Here is a 19,548-nt window from a genome sequence, read left to right as displayed (position 1 = left end):
CAGTTCTTGAGACATGATACCATAATGGAGAGTCCTAGATTGTGAATCAGAAGAAGGGGGCTCCAGTTCCAGCTCTGTTGTCTATTATCTCTCTGAGTTTGGACAAATGTCTTAATCACTCTGGGTCTTGGTTTTCTTTTTCTTTTTCTTTCTTTCCTTCTTTCTTTCTTTCTTTCTTTCTTTCTTTCTTTCTTTCTTTCTTTCTTTCTTTCTTTCTTTCTTTCTTTCTCTCTTTCTTTCTCTCTTTCTTTCTTTCTCTCTTTCTTTCTTTCTTTTTTTTAGTGAGGCAATTGGGGTTAAGTGACTTGCCCAGGGTCACACAGCTAGTAAGTGTTAAGTGTCGGAGGCCAGATTTGAACTCAGGTCCTCCTGACTCCAGGGCCGGTGCTCTATCCACTGCACCACCTAGCTGCCCCTGGGTCTTGGTTTTCTAATCTGTAAAATAGGGGGTTGGAATAGATGGTCTTTCCCTTCCAGTTCTAAAGCTGCGATTCATTCCTGGGTGAAGGGCCTACCTGGTCAGTTACCCAGGGTGCCCTCTATATATGGGTATCATTTTCCAGTAAAAATGAAAATGTTATTTTCCTTTCAAATATCTTAGTCTAGCCATCCACATAGGAAAAACTAAGCAGCTGGGGGGGAATATTTGCCAAGATTATGACATGCAATTCAATGGTTTCCATTCAAATACATGTCAAGCACATATATTTGCATACACATATATCCCTACACATATCCCAAGCTGTATTGTGTATGTGCATATACACTCATATTATATGTCTGTATACATATATATGTGTATGTATATACATACACACGTACATATATACCCACATAGGTGATAGGCATTGCAAATTAACTGAGCCTAGAATTGGATAGAAGGAGAGCAGTTTGGGTATTATTTTGAAAATTGCCCAACATCTTCAGCAGCCCCAAGCAATTCCCAAATTTCATCTTTTTTAGCCCTGGATGGCTACAGTTCATAGGACCCTGTGGTTTCCCAAGTAAGCAAAACTACAGGTGAACCAAAAGAACAAAGGAGACATAAACGATGAGCATAGAGAGATGCACGCTACCAAACATCATCTGCCTAATAGAAGTTGCACAAAAGACCTGATGCACAACATGTGTGACAGAAAAAGGATGTAGGGAGGTGAGAGTGAGGGATAATGAAGAGACAGCCCAAGTTTATCCTGGTATACAGAAAATATTTTAAAATAAAACCTGCGGGGGGGGGGGGGTGCAGCTAGGTGGCACAGTGGATAGAGCACTGGCCTTGGAGTCAGGAGGAGCTGAGTTCAAATCCAACCTGAGACACTTGACACTTACTAGCTGTGTGACCCTGGGCAAGTCATTTAACCCCAATTGCCTAACCAAAAAATAAAATAAAACCTAGGGGGAATCTCCAGAATATTGGGCAGGTCCTCAAGGATCTGTTACAAAAAGAGATGGAAAAGAATGCCGTGTGGAACGGTTGTTACCTTCAGTGGGGGAGGGAATACATATCTGGGATCTAAGTATGGAAAGTCTCCATTACACCAAAAGTTGAGGAGTAGGAATATGTCATGATGAAGAGAGACTTTAACTGGGAGGGAGTCAGAAAACCTGGGTTCTGGTCCCAGAGAATTTAGGAGTGCTATTTCCCCTCTCTGGACCTCAGTTTCCTTGTCGGTAAAAGGAGGTAGGATGGATTATCATAATCACCAACAAGCATTTATTGAGTACTATGTGCCAGGCACTGTGCTAAGTGCATGGGATACAAAGAAGGGCAAAAACACAGTCCTTGACCTTAAAGAGCTCACGTTCGAATGGGAAGAGACAACATACAAATAATTATGTACACATAAGATCTAGATAATGTAATTGGTTTTGTTTTTTGTTTGTTTTTGTGGGGCAATGAAGGTTAAGTGACAAGGTCACACAGCTAGTACGTGTCACGTGTCTGAGGCCGAATTTTAACTCAGGTCCTCCTGAATTCAGGGCTGGAGCTTTATCCACTGCACCACCTAGCTGCCCCCTAGATAGTGTAATTGGGAAGTAATTTCGGAGGGAAGGAATTTAGCAACTCTGCACCTTTAGCAGAGAGTGGAATTTGAACTGAATATTAAAAGAAGCTAGGGAAGCCATGAGACAGACTCTGGCGTTGCTTTCAGCTCTGCCGTAACATTATATAAAATGACATAACATAACATACCGTAAGGTAACATAACACGAGGTTGATGGATCAACGATGCTCCTTTAGAAACATATTTGAATTTTAGTAGGACCCAGGTCCACCTCCAAGCTATACGGCCTAATAAAGGAAATCAGTGTGCTGGTAAGGACGGGAGGAGGCTACCACTGTTCATGCCAGCTCTCTTCCCAGACCGTCGGCCCATGGACACAGCAGCTAGTGGGCAGTGCGGCCTGAGATAGTGGCAGCTGTGGACGGTCTGCGGGAGCCCCGGTCCCCGGGTCTCCTGCCTCAGGACCCCACGAGGTGTCCCGTCTCTGGCTCCGGAGAACCGCTATCTGCGTCGGAAACGGGGGGGGGGGGGCAGGAAACCCGAGCCTTCTGATTGGGCAGGCAGCGGAGCCTGTCGCAACCCCATTGGTTGGCGGGGGAGTCGCCCTCAAACTCCGGCAGCTCCCAAGCCTTAAATAGTTGTGCCGGCGGCTCTTTTCCCTCAGAGCGCATGCTGCGCAGTCCCGAAGTCTCTACACGCAGTTTAAAGTTGGGGGTGTGAGCTGGCGGCCCCGCGCAGCAACCCCTCTAGGTGCGCCACCGCTGAGCTCCCCTCTCCCGCGTCGAGGCCCCTCCCTCCCGGGGCCCCGCGCCGGGTAGCCAGGACGGCACGGCACTAAGAGGGTAGGGTCCGAAGCGGGACCAGATTCCCCCGTCCCCATGGCATTCGCCATGCTGCGCCCAGTGGCCGCCCACGTGCTGTACCCTGACCTCAGCCTGCTAAGTGAGGACGAGGAGAACCGGAGCGAGAGTGATGCTTCAGACCAGTCGTACGGCGGCTACGAAGGGCTAGAGCCGGCTCGGCGGCGCGCCGGGAGCGGGGCCGGAGGCGGTGGCGGCCGCCGAGCCGGGGCTGGGGGAGGCGTTGGAGGTGGCGGGGGACCGGTGGTGGTAGTGAAGCAGAGACAAGCGGCTAACGCGCGGGAGCGGGACCGGACCCAGAGTGTCAACACGGCCTTCACGGCGCTGCGCACGCTCATCCCCACCGAGCCAGTGGATCGCAAACTGTCCAAGATCGAGACGTTGCGCCTGGCCTCCAGCTATATCTCCCACCTGGCCAACGTGTTGCTGCTGGGCGAGGGCTGCGACGATGGGCAGCCGTGCTTCCGCGCCGTCTGCGGACCCAAGGGCGAGCGCGGCGCGTCTGGGAGCGGTGCGGGAGACACCAGACAGCAGCCCCGCACCATTTGTACCTTCTGCCTCAGTAACCAGCGTAAGGCGGTGAGTCCTGGAGGCCGGGGAGCGGGTGACCGGGAAGGGGAGGCTCAGGCTGAATTTGTTCAGGAATTTCTCAGGCCCGGAGCATTACCCATTGCCGGATGTTGAGGGCAAGTCTCCCTCCCCACGGTTCTAAAAGCCAGAAATTCCGACGCTCTCCACCTCCAGCCAAGGGCTGGAACCAGAGGATGTCGGAGTTGGAAGGGACCTGAGAGATCATTTAGTCCAACCCCCTCAGCCTTTCTCTGAACAGAAGTGACTTGTCTAAGGTCTCAGTAAGTGTGAGAGCTGAGATTAAAATGTAGGTTTCTTGACTACCAGTCCAATATTTCTTCTTTGTTTTTGCTTTAAAAAAACAAACAAAAACCTGTCATGCTGTCTTCCACTTCTAACGAGAGAGAGAGCTGGTGGCAAATGTGGAATTTGTTCCCCTGAGAAGTGGCACAGGCGGGAAATACAAACAGATTCCATAAGGGCTTGCTAAATTCCTGGATGACATATCCCCAAGGAGTTATTAAAGGGAGCTTCAGAGGGTTGGATCCTATCCTTATGCTGTGAAGTTGACCGGAAGGGCAGCTGGACCCAGCCCTGACCTCCCACGATATGCTACTCCTTTTTGCCTCTTGTTAAAGATAGAACGTGTAGCCAGTGGCAGAGCAATGAAAGATTAGACAGATGGGAACAAGAAGTCCTTCCGTATTCTCACCTCACCCAAATTTATGAGCTTTGAGTCCCCACAGAGAGAACAGTCTGGCTGGCCATAATGAGCCAGGTTATTAGCTGGGCATGAGGTTTTCACTCCACCTGTTCTAAGTGGAGGATTGGAGGGGGGGGAGAGAGAAGAGGCGCATAGTTAAGTCAGTAAGCACAGGAATCCTAGTGTCAAGAGTTGAGAAGGATCTTGAACCTCATCTAGTCGCCCATTTTACATATAGAGACACACTGAGCTGAGAGAGGAGTAGAGCTTGCATCTTCTGATTCCCAAGGCTCTTTCCTCCTCATCCAGTAGGGCAGGGGTGAGTTCTCATTGCATGATTGGGATATAGGATAAGGAAAAAGGTTAAGCTACAAAATCCACCTCTAATTTCCAGTCTTTAAAAAAATCTGTGAAAATTTCAGTAACCATAATTTCTATTAGAATGTGAGAAAGGGCCCTAGCCTGGGAGAGGACAAGTGATTTCCCTATTAAATAGTGGCAAATCTGGAACCTTAAGAAGACAGGGTTAATTCTCTCCTTTAGGAAACATGGGAGTGCTGGGTAGTTTAGGACTGGGTGCATGTGGCTATGCATGTGTGCAGGAGTCTAGACCCAGAGATCCCCCTCTAACTTTAAGGATAATAACAATTACAACTCGTATCTCTATGGTACTTTAAAGTTTCCAAGTCACTTTCCTTACAGAAGTTCTGCTAAGTAGGGAGTTTGAGGTTTTTGTCCTTAGTATATAGAAGACATGGAAGCTCAGATAGGCCAGTGAAGTGACTCTGCCATGGCCAAAAGGCTAGTAAGTGACAGAGCTAAGTATTTGAAGTCAGGTCTTCTGATTCCAAATCTATCAGTCTATCTGCTCTGCACTAGTAAGGGTTAGACTCTTCAGTTCCTCCATCTGTGGCTCCTCTAATAATACCTGCTAGGCTTTCCACCTCCTCTACCTAATTCCTGCCCTCTCATTTACTAAAGTATGAGAAGGGGGTCAGGGGCTCTACTGCTTCCCCGTCCTGAAGATGTGTCCTTTGCCCCCCCCCAACTTTCCCCTCCCCCCAACCAGTGAGGTTCTAGTGTTTTTGATGTTTTCCCAGGAGGGGAAGAAAGGAAAGCCCTCAAGAGGACCCTTGCCTTGGTCAGCATGGCTGTTTCTCTAGGCAATGGTTCCACTACTCCAAATTGTCAAGGTGAGGTTTATCACTTTTCCATGAGAGGAGTCTTAATAGGAAGTAATTCACTGTAATGGAAAAGATTTGGAGTCAGAGAACTTGGGTTCAAATGTTGGCTCTGCTCTTTTCCTGAGTGACTTTGGTAAAGTCATTTTACTGTTCTGAACCTTAGTTTCTTCATCTATAAAATGTAGTGGGGTTTGCAGGGGGAAGCATTTAATTAAATTCTAAGTTCCTTCTAACTCTAAGGTCCCATAAAATGCATTTGAGGACACTGGGTTATTTTTCAATTCTTCTGCTTAGTGTTCAGGCAAATATACTCCCCTTGGACCCCCTTCAACCATTGTTTAAGAGGGGCCAACTGAAGTAAGGAGTAAGGGAGACAAAACTTAGGTGAGTGGTACCTTTAGTCCCCCAGTCTTCTAAGCCACCTGTATTCTCCTAGCTGGCTGCTCAGTGATTTATATACCTACCCTAAGCCCTTTCCACAAAGTAATACTGGACATGGTTGGGTAATTCACTCCTTTTCTTGGAAGGGACGAAATGGGGAATTCTCAAATAAGTAGTTTCTTTCTGAATCTACTTTGTTTACTTCTCCCCAATAGTAGGCCTGGTTCTGGCTACAATATAATGTTCCTTCTTTTACAAAGCCACAAAAGGATAGTCAGATAATTTGAATAATTTGATTTAGAGCTGAAAGGGTTATAAGAGATCAGCTCTTCCAACCTTCTCTCTCTCTCTCTCTCTCTCTCTCTCTTTTTTTGGTGAGTCAATTGGGGTTAAGTGACTTGCCTAGGGTCACACAGCTAGTAAGTGTAAAGTATCTGAGGCTGGATTTGAACTCAGGTCCTCCTGAATCCAGGACCAGTGCTCTATCCACTGCACCACCTAGCTGCCCCAACCTTCTCTCATTTAACAAAGGAGAAAGTAAGGCCTGAGGGTGGCAAGGGGGGAAGTGACTTGCTCAAGGTAATACATTAAGGGGGAGGCAGAGTTGGGATTGTGTCAGAAAGTCAAGTATGGCAAAGATTACTTGCTAATAAAGTGTGAACTATTAATGTTTAAAAAGTGCTTTCCTCACAATAATCCTGTGGTATAAAGATTTATCTTCATTTTACTGATGGGGAAACTGAGCCTTAGAAATGAAGAAGTTTGCTCAAGGTTATATAAACATTGGGCAGCTAGGTAGCACAGTGGACAGAGGCTTGGAGTCAGGAAAACTCATTTTCCTGAGTTCAAATCTGGCCTCAGGCCCTTACTAACTGTATGACCTTGGGCAAATCACAACCCAATTTGCCTAAACTTCATCTGTCAACTGAGCAAAAGAAGAAATAGCAAACCACTCCAGTATCTTTGCCAAGAAGACTCCAAATGGGGTCACAAAGAGTCAGACACGGCTGAAAAAAATGACTGGACGAACATACAACCATTGAGTTTCAGAGCCAGGATTCAAACCCAGCTTTCTTCTGACTCCAAGGTCATTGTTCCAGTCTTAGGTTCATAGAGGGAGAGCCAGAAAGGACCTCACACGCCCTTTATTTAGTTCCTTTAGTCAGTTTACAGATGAAGAAACCAAGGCTCAGAGAGATTATGTGATTTGCCCATGGTCACACAGATAGTATGTGTCAGAACCCAAATGCAAACTCATACCTTTGGGGCTTTATGTAGCGCTGGATAGTGCAAGTCTCCAGTCCTGACCAATGGCTACCAGTGGAACTAGAACCCGGAAGAAGCCCACAGGAGATTCCTGCTGAGTATTCCCAGGTTCTTCAGGTGGGGGCTGGAGACGTGTAGCATTTATTAATATCTGTTGCCAGCCCCAACATGCAACAAAGATTATTCAGCAGAAACCTGTGCCTGGCACCAGGGAGATGGGTTTGGATAAGACATAATCCCAGCTCCTATGGTGCTCGGTCTAATAGGTAAGTGAAGGCATTATTTATTTATTCAACAAGCTGGGTGCTCTGCTAGTCACTGGGAAAGGAGAGACAAACTTGAGTTAAGCCACAGTCCCTGCCCTCATAGAGCTTATACTCCCATTGCAGATCATCAGTGCCAAGACTAATTGTAAGGGTCAGAAAGCCCTGGATACCAGGAGTTGTCCCCACAAGGAACCAAGGAATCAGGATGAGCATTTGACTCAAACCCTCAGCTACAGAAATTTGCCCCCCCCTTTCTCCTTTATTCCTTGGGATTTGTCTGAAAGACCAGAGCATGTTAAGGGCAGAAGCCCATCCAAATTTGGCTTTAGAAGCCACTTTCCCATCCCTGCTGATTCCTCCCGGGAGTAGCTGGGGAAGGGGGTGGAGGGATTCTGCTGTGTTGTGACTCGAGGACTCAGATGGGAGGAAACAGCATGGTCCAGGGGATCTGGGAGCAGGAGGGTACAGCAGCCCTTTTCTCAAATTCCTCTAGGAGGCTCCCAGATGGATTCCTTTTGGAGGAAGGGTCTGAGGGAGCCAAGACAGAACTTCACCCAGAGGTCAAGGTGGGAAATGAAAGGAGCAGCCCTGACTGAGAACCTGCTGTGTGCTTAAACCCAAGTGCTGCCAGAGAGATACCAAATAGCCAGTTTCCATTTCTGTGGCCCTTTGGGATTATCCCCATTTCAAGGAAGAGGAAACTGAGGCTCTAAAAAAAAAAAAAAAGAAAAAAGAAAATGGCTTGCCTAAGGACATACAGGTAGTGGGCTGGAACCCAAGTTTTCTCCCTCAGAGCCCATTGCCCACCCCCAATAAAGTCTCCCTTACTTAGGGATACACCACACACACAGAAGGCATATACAAATGGCATTTATGTGGCACTTTACAAAGTGACTCTTTACATACACTGTGTCTCTAAAGACCATGAGGCATCCTCATTTCATACATATAGTAAATGACTGAGAATTCAAGCCACAGCTTAAGCCTCTGAACCCAGTGCACACAGAGACCACCCTTCCCATAGTGTCATCAAGATTCTCAAAGTGCAGAGATAATAAGAGTAGAGGAAAGAGTAAATTTGTTATTTGGAATTTAGGAAAACTTCTTGGAGAAGGTGAATTTGGAACTGGGCTTTCAAGGAAAAGGGGGAACACAGGCCATTGTTCTGGTCCATTCGTTTCTAAGCATCTATCCCTCAAGACGATTCCATGCCACTTCTGCTCTCTCTAGGCAGCTCAGATCCTAACCACAAAATGCCAACCCAGACCTGTCCAGCAGGGATGAGGGATTCTGGGAGAATGAGAGCCTCGAGAGAAGGGAGGGAGGTGAGATTGTCCTGGGCTGCCCTCTTTTGAGTCACCCCTGAATCTTGCCCCCAACAGTTGACAGCCCACGTATGAGGTCCTTTGTCTTATCCCTCCTCCTTACATCCCCTCCCCCTACAGGGTCTGCTTGGGAAGCTCCAGAGCTCACATCTGGGACTGGCTGCTGCCTCTGCCCCCAAAATAGACTTGCCTGTGAAGAGACATGTTGTTCCAAGGCCATGAAGAGGCACTAGAAAGTCCCAGCCTCCTCTGGATGTCCTTGCCTTGCCCTGGAGCTGATGGGGAAGAGGTAGTGTGGTACAGTGGGACCACTTTCTATAGAGTCAATGGGCCTAGATCTCAAACCCACCTCCAGTTATTTTTCTCTTCTGGGCCCCAGTTTCTTCTGTAAAATGAGGGCAATCTAAGATCCTTTCCAGGTCCAAATCTATAATCCTAGCTGTATATTCCCTATCTCACCTTCCTACCAACCCAGCTCAAGGCACCACAGGGCCTGGGAATCTAGAGACATGGCTTTCAGTTGCTGCGTGCCCTTGGGCAAGTCACTTTATTCCCCTCTCTGGGTCTGTTCCCTTAGCTGGAAAACAAGTGCATTAGCCTAGATCAGAGGTTCTTAACCTTTTTTTAATATCACAGACACCTTTGAGAGTCTGGTGAAACCTACAGACTTTCAAAAAGGTTTGAAATGCATAAAATAAATTTATAGTAAATTTATAACTATATATATTTATGTATATGATTATATATTGTTTCTAACATACTATATATTTATAATTATAGTGAAATATAATTACCAAAAAATGTTTTAAACAAGTTCATGGGCCCCAAGTTAAAAATTCCTGCCTTCAGTGATCTCCAATTTGTTTTTCAGCTCTGACATTCTGTATGTATGACCTTTGGGTGAGGAAACACTGGCAAGAAGGATGGGCTAGTAGAGGGCATTGTGGTAAATTTAAAGGATGGGAGAAGAACTTGGATCTTGGCCTAATCCTCTTTTTAATTTTGTGTGTCCTTGGACAAGTCATTTAATTTCTGTAGACCTCAATTTCCTCATCCATGATGTGGGATGACAACTGTTCTGCATTCCCTCTACTTGTGTCACTGTTGTTCAGAGGAGGCAAGTACAGCCACCTCTAGATCCATCGAGAATTTAAGCTTTGGTTGAAGGGCTCAAAAGAATGGGGTTTTTACAGAGGAGAAAAACACCCTAAGGCGGTGAAATGATTTGTCCAAGGCTAAGCAAGCACTGAAGAGCAAAGCCAAGATTCTAATCCAGGTTTTCTGAGTCTGGTACTTGGATGGTTAGCCAAAGGTCAAGAGCACAGAGATCTGCGCTGTGCATTCCGGCTCTGGTGGGACACAGATCCTTGCACTCTGAATACATGTGATCAAAAGTTTGAAGGGATTTTAGAGAAATAAAGGAACTTCAGGCCCAATGGACAAAGTGACAACCCAGGGTCTCACTGGTAGTAAACATCCGAGGCAGGATCTCAACCAACTCCTCTAACTCCCAACTGGGTATTCTTTCCATTGTACAACTCTGGATCCCTAGTCCAACCCCCTTAATTTCACAGATGATGAAACCAGGGCCCAGAGAGAAAGAGAAAATGACTTCCCCAGTGTCACATAGTAAGTCATAAAGATACCCTCAGCACCGGCCCTGGATTCAGGAGGACCTGAGTTCAAATCCAGCTTCGGACACTTAACACTTACTAGCTGTGTGACCCTGGGCAAGTCACTTAACCCCAATTGCCTCACCAAAAAAAAAAAGAGAGAGAGAGAGAGAGCCTCAGCTTGAACCCAGGTCTGATAATCCACTATCCCACAGTGACTTTTGGGGGGTCAAATCCATTGGGCACCTTGGGACAGAGAGAACTATGGAGCCTCATGCTCCTGGGGTGAGGTTTCAAGCTGACTCAAAATCATTTAAGGCTTCCTTCTTCCTCTCCCCCTACCCGTGTTATTCTCTCACAGGGAAGTCGACGAGACCTTGGCGGCAGCTGTTTGAAGGCGAGAGGGGCAGCCCCACTTCGGGTGCCAAGGAGATGATCCCGGAGTCCCTCCCTGAAGTGTTCGTTCCACATGGTGGTCCCAGAATCCTGGAGAGAGGGTCGAAGGACAGGGCAGGGGAGAAAAGGGGCCTAGTTGGCCTGTGCTGGCCAGACCAGGAGGAGACTAAGGGTCCCAGAGCCACCCCACCTGTGCAGGCTAAGAGACTGGGTGGGGATGTTAGCGCTTGGGCTGGGGGGTAGGCTGGATCTCCTCCTCTGAGGGTCTCAAGGTTCTGGCCCAACTCCCAAAGAGTCCTAACTATACCAGTCTTCACTGGTCAGAGACAATGCAGAACTCAAAGAAATAAGTCTATTGGTGTGTGTGTGTGCGTGCGTGTGCGTGCGTGTGTGTGTGTGTGTGTGTATGTGCGCGCACGCGTGAGTGCTGGAAAATGTTTATGGAATATCCAGACATGCGTGTGTTCAGGTTTGAAATAAAAGTTATTTTTGATCTGCTGGCCTGTGTCCTGGTCCCAGGTCAGGAAAGGAGGTTCTTGAAGACTCACCCCCTGATGGCTAAGGTCTCAGCCCTCTAAGAGGATTATATCTCTATAGCTCTATAACACACGAGTTAAACTGGAACCAACTGGAACAAACAAACTGGAGAAAACCTAGAATCATTTAACAGAAAAAGGAAACTGAGGGTCAGATGGCAAATGGAACCTGCTCAGAGTTACACAGCAAATAAGTGACAGAGCCCAGACTGGAAACTGGGTCTGCTGACCCTCGTTTCTCTGTTCTTCTCAATGTACCCCCATCACTCCTGCCTAGAAATAGGGGATGACCTTGGCTAGATATACTGATGGGCAGTGGCCCAGCCGAGCCTGTCCTGCTTCTTCCTGAAAATAGCCCTGTCCTCTTAGTTGTGCTCCGGGCCAGAGATCACCCTGGAAGGAAGAAATAAAAGCTACCAGGCTCCTATAATGAGGCACCCCCTGGCTTTCCTTCTGGCCCCATCTCAAACCCAGGGTTGGGATCTTATGAACTAGATGTATTCCAGATTCCAAATTTGTATTCCTTAACCTTACTCTCTGGGACCTAGAATAATAAAGGAGTAGGGACAGCTAGGTGGCGCAGTGGATAGAGCACCAGCCTTGGATTCAGGAGGACCTGAGTTCAAATCCGACCTCAGACACTTAACACTTACTGTGTGTTTCTGGGCAAGTCACTTAACCCCAATTGCCTCACCAATAATAATAATAATAATAGTTATTATTATTATTATTATTATATAAAGGAGTAAAGAATCCAGACAGAGAAGGGGAAAGGTAATGGAACCACAGACTGTCAGAACTAGAGAGGACCCTGAGACCATCTAGTGCAGTCCTGACATCCAAGCCGAGAGGAGGAACCAATTACTCAAGGTCCCAGTTCGAGATGCTCTTCATACCAGGTATTTGCCACACTGGCTGAGGGGCCTGATTTCTCAGCATAGGGAGAAGTTAGATTGGGAGGCATTAACCCTTTCAGAGAAGGGCAAAAGTATCCTGATACTTTGGCTCCGATTTACTCCGAAATTTAGAAGCTGTTATCCAAAATCTGTGGGTTTCATTTCCCACTCGTTCTATGGGGGACTGCCTTTCATTTGTCCCAGCCTGGCCAGGTCCTCAACCCCAGCTAATTAGGAAAGTATATTGCCCTCCAAAATCTTTATTCTCCTCTCTAATTAGACCTATTAAAAGAAAAAATATTGGCAGCCTAATAACAGACATTATGGAGGGGTGGGATCCATCAGCTGATTCATGTCCCCTCCATTGGTTAGAGAGAAAACTTTCTGGGCCTATAGTTATAAATCAGTATGCTGTGTGACCTCAAGAAAATTGCTTGTCTTCACTGGACCTTCATTTTCCCATGACGAAAGTAAGAAGAGGATGCTTGGTTCATTTAAATGAACCCTTCCAATTTTCAAAGTGTTAAGAGTTTCTTTCAAAATCCATAATCACCCCCACCCCCACCTCCACTCCCCTAACATTGGAAGAGGCTCTGCCGGCGACTGGGAATTATCGGGGTCAGGCCCCAGTTCACATGACTGGAACAGGCACAGCTGTGGACCAGGCACCTCTGGGAGCTGTTTTCCCAACCCCCCTGTTCTTCCTTGTGAAGCAGGGGCCCCCCTCTCCAGCCTCTAGGAGTGGCCAGCATTGTCTTGCTTGGGTCTGGAGCCCGAGTTGAGATGTCCTGCCTGAGCAGGAAGTGAAACAGGAATTGGGGGAGGTTGGGGACACAGGTAAGAAAAAGGGACATCAGAACCCCATGGCATGGTGAAAATACAATGATCAGCTCAGTCTCTTTTACTTCTCCTTCCCCCGACCCTCACTGCTGAGGGAGGTATAAGATTCCAGACTGATCTCTATCCAAACCAAACCTCCACTCCCCACTAAGATCCAGCCCCGAGATCCAGCCCTGGATTCAGGAGGACCTGAGTTCAAATCCGACCTCAGACACTTAACACTTACTGTGTGTTTCTGTTTGAGATGGGGGTCTGATCTCCCCAAGTCTATTCCCCCCTCCAGCTGTGATTTATGTTACCTTTACCTCAGCACAGCTGGTGCTCCATTGGGCTTGGCTGGCCAAGGTAGTGGGGAAGTGGCCCTTGCTTCTCAGCGTATCTAATCTGTACCAGACCTGATTAATCCTCTGCAACCTCTATGGACACTGAGGGGCCCTGGGACCTGGGCTCCCAGGAGGCTAGGGTTGTAGGGCAGCATGGTAGGGCCTGGAAACATAGCCACAGGCCAAGACTGGGGAAGGGAGGGGAGTAGTGGGGAGAGGGTGGGAACTGACTATGAGTTGGGCTGCTGGACAGTATGGGAGAATGGAGAAGGGGGCTAGGGATAAAGGCCAAAAGCACCCCCTTGGGACCTGGGCTGGGATACATATTCTTATCCTAAAAAACTGGGAGGTAATAGAGAACTGGATTTAGAGTCAGACAACTTGAATTTGAATTCTGACTAACTTATGTGACCTTGGGCAAGTTACTGTACAGGATCATAGGTTCGTCCATTTAGAACTGGAAGAAACCTCAAAAGTTTTCTGGTTCAACTCCCCCATTTTACAGATGAGGAAATAAGCCCAGGAAGTCTTGCCCAAAGTCACAAAGGTATTAAGTAGCAGTCCTGGGATTTGAACCTGATCCTCTCACCCCAAATTTAACTCTCTTTCCATTGCTTCCATCTTCTCAGGGCCTCTGTTTCTTCATTTGTAATATATGGGGTCAGAGCAGATGCTCTTCAAGGTCCCTCACAGCCTTGATAAAGTGAACAAAGTCCTGAAAAACCCTGAATATAGGGGCAGGAATGATATCCCCAGATCCACATAAGCACTTTGTTACTCCCTTTTTGTGTGGTGATAAATGTTGGAAGGCCTCAGATTAAAATGAAGATAATTAGAAGGTACTAGGCCAGCTTCCTTGTCTTCATTATTTTTTTTCTGTTTTTAAATCCCTCAATTTTATTTTTAATGTTTTATTGATTTTGTTTTTTTACATCACATTCCTTTCTGAAGGTATCCCTTCTACCTCCTCTCCCTAGCAAACATTCTCTTGCACCAAAGATTTTTTAAAGTTTATCCAAGCCAACTGGCACACTGACTGGCTTTGACAGTGTAGGCAATATTCCATGCCCATAGTCTTCCATCCCTACACCCATCAGTGAAAAGAGGGAGATGTGTTTTCTCTTCTTTTCTTTGGCATCAAACTTGGTCATTATAATTACACAGAGTTCAGTTTTGTTTTATTCTTCCCATTGACATTTTTGTAGTCAATGGGTATATCATTTTCCTTGTTCTGTCCACTTCATTCTTCCAATGCTTCTCTGAATTCTTCCTGTTTGTTGTTTCTTATAGTTCAATAATATTACATTCACATATCACAATTTCTTCAGCCATTCTCCAAATGGGCCAATCTCCTCATTTTGCTTAAGAAAGATGGCAAGTGACTTGCCCGAAGTCACAGAGATAGAAATATCAGATCTTCAGACCTAAGATCATATCTTTTGACTTCTAAATCCAAGGCCCCTTCCACTCCAAAATCCTGGGAAGATAGGGTTAACCAAGCAGCAGAGAAGCAATGGCAGCCATCTATCTCCTCCCTTGTGAACTTAAGGTGTCATTAATTCAACACACCTCTCAATGTGTTTGGTCCAAGGGGGGGAAAGAAGAGAAGTAAATAAAGTCTAATCTCTAATCTCCAGGAGTTTATTAATGGCCCTGCTGCTTCTTCCCTGAGACACGATCATTTAGAGAGATAGCCTTCTCCTCCTACAGTGTTATTATCTTCACTCTTCCCTTCCCCCATTCTCTGTAAGGCTTCATCTTTGCCAAATATTATGAATAATGTAGTGGCCTCGCCAATCTGCATGGCTAAACCCTTACTTATAGCCACACATGTGGACGAACATACATGTATAGATACCTGTTTGTTTGTCTTTGTGTACACACCAAGGTCCCTTAGAATATAGACATATATTAGATCTGGTTGGGGCCTTAGCATATGGAATGTCAGCAGGAAAGAACATGACAAGGCTAGAAGGGAACTTAGTGACCACTTAGTGCTACCTCTTTATTTAGCAATGGGAAAACAGGCCCAAGGATGGGAAAGGACCTATCAAATAACTTAGCTATTGGTGGAGTGACTGGTTTGCTGTTGGAGCTCAGTAAATGTTTAGAATTGAGTCCTCGGCTGGACTGGGATCATTTAAGCCCAGGAACCGCAGCAGGGCCCAGCCCAGCTGCCCTGGGTTAAGTGGGAAAGTGCTGACCAGCCACAGAATTGCGTGGGAATATCTCCTCCCATCACCACCACCCCCTAGCCTCAGTCCCAGCTGGCCAGCCCCTTCCTGGTCACCAAGGGATTCCCAATGACCCAAGAGCCACAGGGCACCCAGCAGTCCCAGGGTTAAAGAGAAGCCCAGTGTTTACAGTGGTAACGGGTCTGTGTGTAGTCTCCTGCTTCACAACAGCCACCTCAGCTGTCCGGCAGTCTGGCTGTGTCCTCCCCCCCTCCTCCCTCCCTGTTTGGAACACCAACTTCCCATCTTCATGTGTCTCCCTCCCCGGGCTGGGGCCCTTTCCCCTGTTTCTCCTTCTTTCCACCAACCCCAACTTTATTCTCACAACCCTCAAAATCGCCTTTGAAGTCTGTCCTGCTGTCCATTTTCTCCTGTCCTCTTAGCCCCTCCTTCCTGAGGTGGGACCTCTTCTTCACTCTCCCTACCCCCATCTAACTTTCAATCTCAGTTCTCTGCCTATTCCACAATCCTTTCTCCCTAGCTTTTCTGCCTCTCCCTGCTGGGCTCTGACCCTCCTGAGCTCTCCCCTCAGACAAGCTCAATGTGGCCCTCAGATATTTGTCCCACTGCCCTTTCTCCTTCTGCCTTCCCAGGCTTTCTCACCCCACCTAGGACTCTCCTCCCTCCTACCCCTCCCCCTGCCCAGCCCAGCTCCCCCAAACATTCAGCCACTGTCCTCTCACCCTGGCCTCCCCAATCTAAGCTGGGGCTGGGGCCTTCCTCTCCTCCCTTTCCCCCCAACTCAGCTCCCAGACACCCTCATCATGGCCCTGGGCTGCTTTCTCTGAGACAGGAAGGTGTCCCCAAGTCTCAGGAAGGAAAAACACTCAGCGTTGAACCCACCAAGACTGTCTCTGCGGGGCCTGGGCTGGCCTTGCTCCAGGTCTGACATCACCTGGGAACTGGATGGGCCACAGCTGCACTAGGCTTGTGCTGGAAGAAGAGGAGGGGGTGGGTGTTCTCTTTCTTTAAGAAGGAAAAAAACAGCCCTTCTCTAGCCTGATGTCTGAAAATGTGCTTTTTATAGTAGGATTTGGGTTGGGGGTGTTTTTCCCCTCATTTTCCTCCTGCTCTTCCTGACTTCCTTCCCAAACATTTCAGCCTTGGAATTGGCCCTAGTTCTTCTTCAGGATTCTGGGCTGGGAACCTGCTGGCCCGGGTTGCTGTGTTAGCCAGGCCCTCCTCTGCATCTGAAGAATTTTTTTATTTGTAAAAATGAAAGTTTCATTTCAGTCCAAAGATGGGAGGCAGCAGGGCGTGGTAGAGATCCCAGGACTGGGAGTAAGGAGATGTGAGTTTCAGGCCTCATCACCCAAGAAATTCCACGTATAACTTTGGGAAAGGCATTGAATTTCTCAGATCCTCTTTCTTCCTCTATAAATAAGGAGTTTGAACTGGATCAAGGGTTCTCACACTGGTGTCCATGAACTTAAAAATATATATATTATTTTGATAACTATTTCACTATACTTGGTTTCCTTTTAATCCCATATGCTTTGTTTTATGAAATTAAAAACATTATTTTGAGAAGGGGGGACCACAGACTTCACCAGACAGTAAAGGGGGCCCATCATACAAAATAGGTTAAGAACCTTTGAACGAGAAAGTCTCTAGGTTCCCTTCCAGAACTAACTTTCTGTGTTTTATCTAATGACCTTTTCAACTTTGACATCCTCTGTTGAACTCTCTGACATCTCAGATATTCTATGTTCTATCTTCTAATCTTATTCTACATCCCCAAGGTTTCTTAGTTCTAAAGCCCTTTCCAGATCTGATATTCTGTGTTCTAAGGTTCTGTTTCATGGACTTAGAATAGGGCAGGCCTTTTTAAGGCCAGTGTGGCAAAATGAACAAGGAAAGGAAAATGGGTTCCCACCCTGTAGGAGCCTGTGGCCTAATTGGTGACATAGGATATACCTCTAGAAAAGTAATTCAGCCCATTTTCCAAGTAAAAGGGCTTATAAGCCATCCCTAGAAAGTGAAAAGAGATCAGAGGCCATCAGCTGGTATAAAAGGCCCGAAGGCATCTCTACCAGTAGTAAAGATGTCCCTGAGGGATGGGGACAAATCATATTTTGCACCTGGGGGAGGGTTGGGAGTGGGGTTGCATTGTTATTTTGTTATATGAAATCACCATAACTCTTAACTTCCTAGAAATGGAAAAGATGTCTCATCAGGATAGCCTGAAAGATGTCCACCCCTCTGCCCTAGAGCTGGAAGGGACCTCAGGGGTCATTTAGTGCAACCCTCTTATTTTACAGGTGAGGAAACTGAGGTCCATAGATGTCATGACTTGCCTGAGGCCACAAGGTAGCAAGTGGAAGAATCTGGATTTGAACTTATATCCCCATGCCTCCCAGGTCCCATGACTCCAACTTAAGTACTTTATCCATTTCACCATGATGCCTTCAGGGCAAAGGGGGTCTTCTTGTTGCTTTGTTGATTAGTTGAGGCTGACTCTTTGTGACCCCATTTGTCATTTTCTTGGTAAAGATCCTAGAGTGTTTTGCATTTCCTTCTCCAATTCATTTTACAGATGAGGAAACTGAGACTAACAGGGTGAAGTGATTTGCCCAGGATCACACAGTTAATGTCTGAGGCCACTTTTGAACTCAGGTCCTCCTGACTTCAGGGCTGGCATTCTAATCACTGTGCCACCTAGCTGCCCAAGGGGGATCTGGGGAAGGAAATTTCTATAATGGCTGCACCTATATTATCACATCATTGTCTAACACCAACTGAAGGACCATCTTCTACTTGCCTTCCCTACATTAGACTTTCACTAGGTCACTGACCATCCCCTAGGTCAGTTTGGCTCTCAAAAGTAGGGTTAGAGGAGCCATCCTGATTTAATACATGGAGTATAAAATGAGACTCTCATTGCTGAGGGGAGTGGGTTGTGTCAGCTAAAGATTGATAGGGAAAAGGAAACTTCTCATTTCCCAAAAGCCTATGGGGATATCTTTCATTGGAACCAGCTGCTCCTGGATGGCAGTGAGGCCTGTGGCAGAGATGAACTTTTCTGGGATAGCAAGGGGCAATCAGCCAGGGTCTGAGCCCCTGTGCTTCAGGGCCTGCTCAGGATGAGCTGTTCAGCTCCATAAAAGATGGTCCTTCATGAACGTGAGGCCAAAGTCAAAGAGCTACCATCCTAGTACTTTACAAAGGATCTCTGCCCACCACCACAGGTTGTGGAGGATGGAAGCACAAATATCACCTTTGCCACTTTTCATATAAAGCAACTAAGGCCCAAAGAGATAAAGAAACTTGCCCTGTGTCAACTGGATGTTAAGTGACAGTGCCCCTTTCATTATCTCATTGGATCTGCGAATCATCCCTGGGAAGTCAGAGATCAGAAAGGGGGATCAGACCCAGGTTTTCACTGATATAAGGAAACTTCCCTGAATGTAGAATCTCCTTCATGGTGAGGCCTATCTGAAGCCATTGTGGTGCCTTTTGCTAAGGAGAATGGGGGTGGGGGGGGAGAGAGAGAAAGAGAGAGAGAGAGAGAGAGAGAGAGAGAGAGAGAGAGAGAGAGAGAGAGAGAGAGAGAGAGATTCCTGCCCAGTGGAAGTCTGTGGCCTAGATAGTGAAATATGACAACACACCCTTCAGAAAAGATGCTGAGTCCACTTCCCAAACAATGTGCCTATAAGCTATCCCTGGGGAGAATATGGAGATCAGAGGTTTCTAGGGAGGTGCAAATTCTACAGTCCGACAATTCCCACCTACAGTGACTTCTCAGTTCTCTAAGCTCCTGCCTTTGACCACTGTACACTGTACAGGCTGTACCACTCACTCATCTTGACCATTAGCGTGCATGACAATTTACATTCACATCTTTTGTTTGTTTGTTTGTTTGTTTTTAATTTTTTTTCACATCTTTTGTTTTTGAATGACATCATCTACCCAGTAAGACTGTAACCTCCCTTGGTGATAGAGACCATATCCTCCCTGCCTTCTCTGGAACTTGGAGTCTTAGAAAGTTGCTTGTAGGGGCAGCTAGATGGTGCAGTGGATACAGCACCAGCCCTAGATTCAGGAATACCTGAGTTCAAATCCGGCCTCAGACACTTAACACTTACCAGCTGTGTGACCCTGGGCAAGTCACTTAACCCCAATTGCCCCACCAAAAAAAAAAAAAAAAAA

General features: G+C 46.8%; 1 protein-coding gene across 1 annotated transcript; it reads left to right on the top strand.

Moving 5' to 3' along the window:
* Window positions 1-2,693: 2,693 nt before the first annotated feature.
* On the top strand, window positions 2,694-11,033 carry TCF15 (transcription factor 15). The gene is made up of 2 exons (XM_043987248.1): window positions 2,694-3,445; window positions 10,536-11,033. Exons 1-2 carry the CDS (start codon window positions 2,885-2,887, stop codon window positions 10,608-10,610), a joined length of 636 nt encoding a protein of 211 aa, XP_043843183.1. The 5' UTR covers window positions 2,694-2,884; the 3' UTR covers window positions 10,611-11,033.
* Window positions 11,034-19,548: the final 8,515 nt, after the last annotated feature.

The sequence above is a fragment of the Dromiciops gliroides genome, chromosome 2 (assembly GCF_019393635.1).
Source record: "Dromiciops gliroides isolate mDroGli1 chromosome 2, mDroGli1.pri, whole genome shotgun sequence".
In the NCBI taxonomy this organism is placed as follows: domain Eukaryota; kingdom Metazoa; phylum Chordata; class Mammalia; order Microbiotheria; family Microbiotheriidae; genus Dromiciops; species Dromiciops gliroides.
The sequence above is the reverse complement of the archived record's forward strand: the minus strand, read 5'-3'. Positions and strand labels throughout refer to the sequence as shown.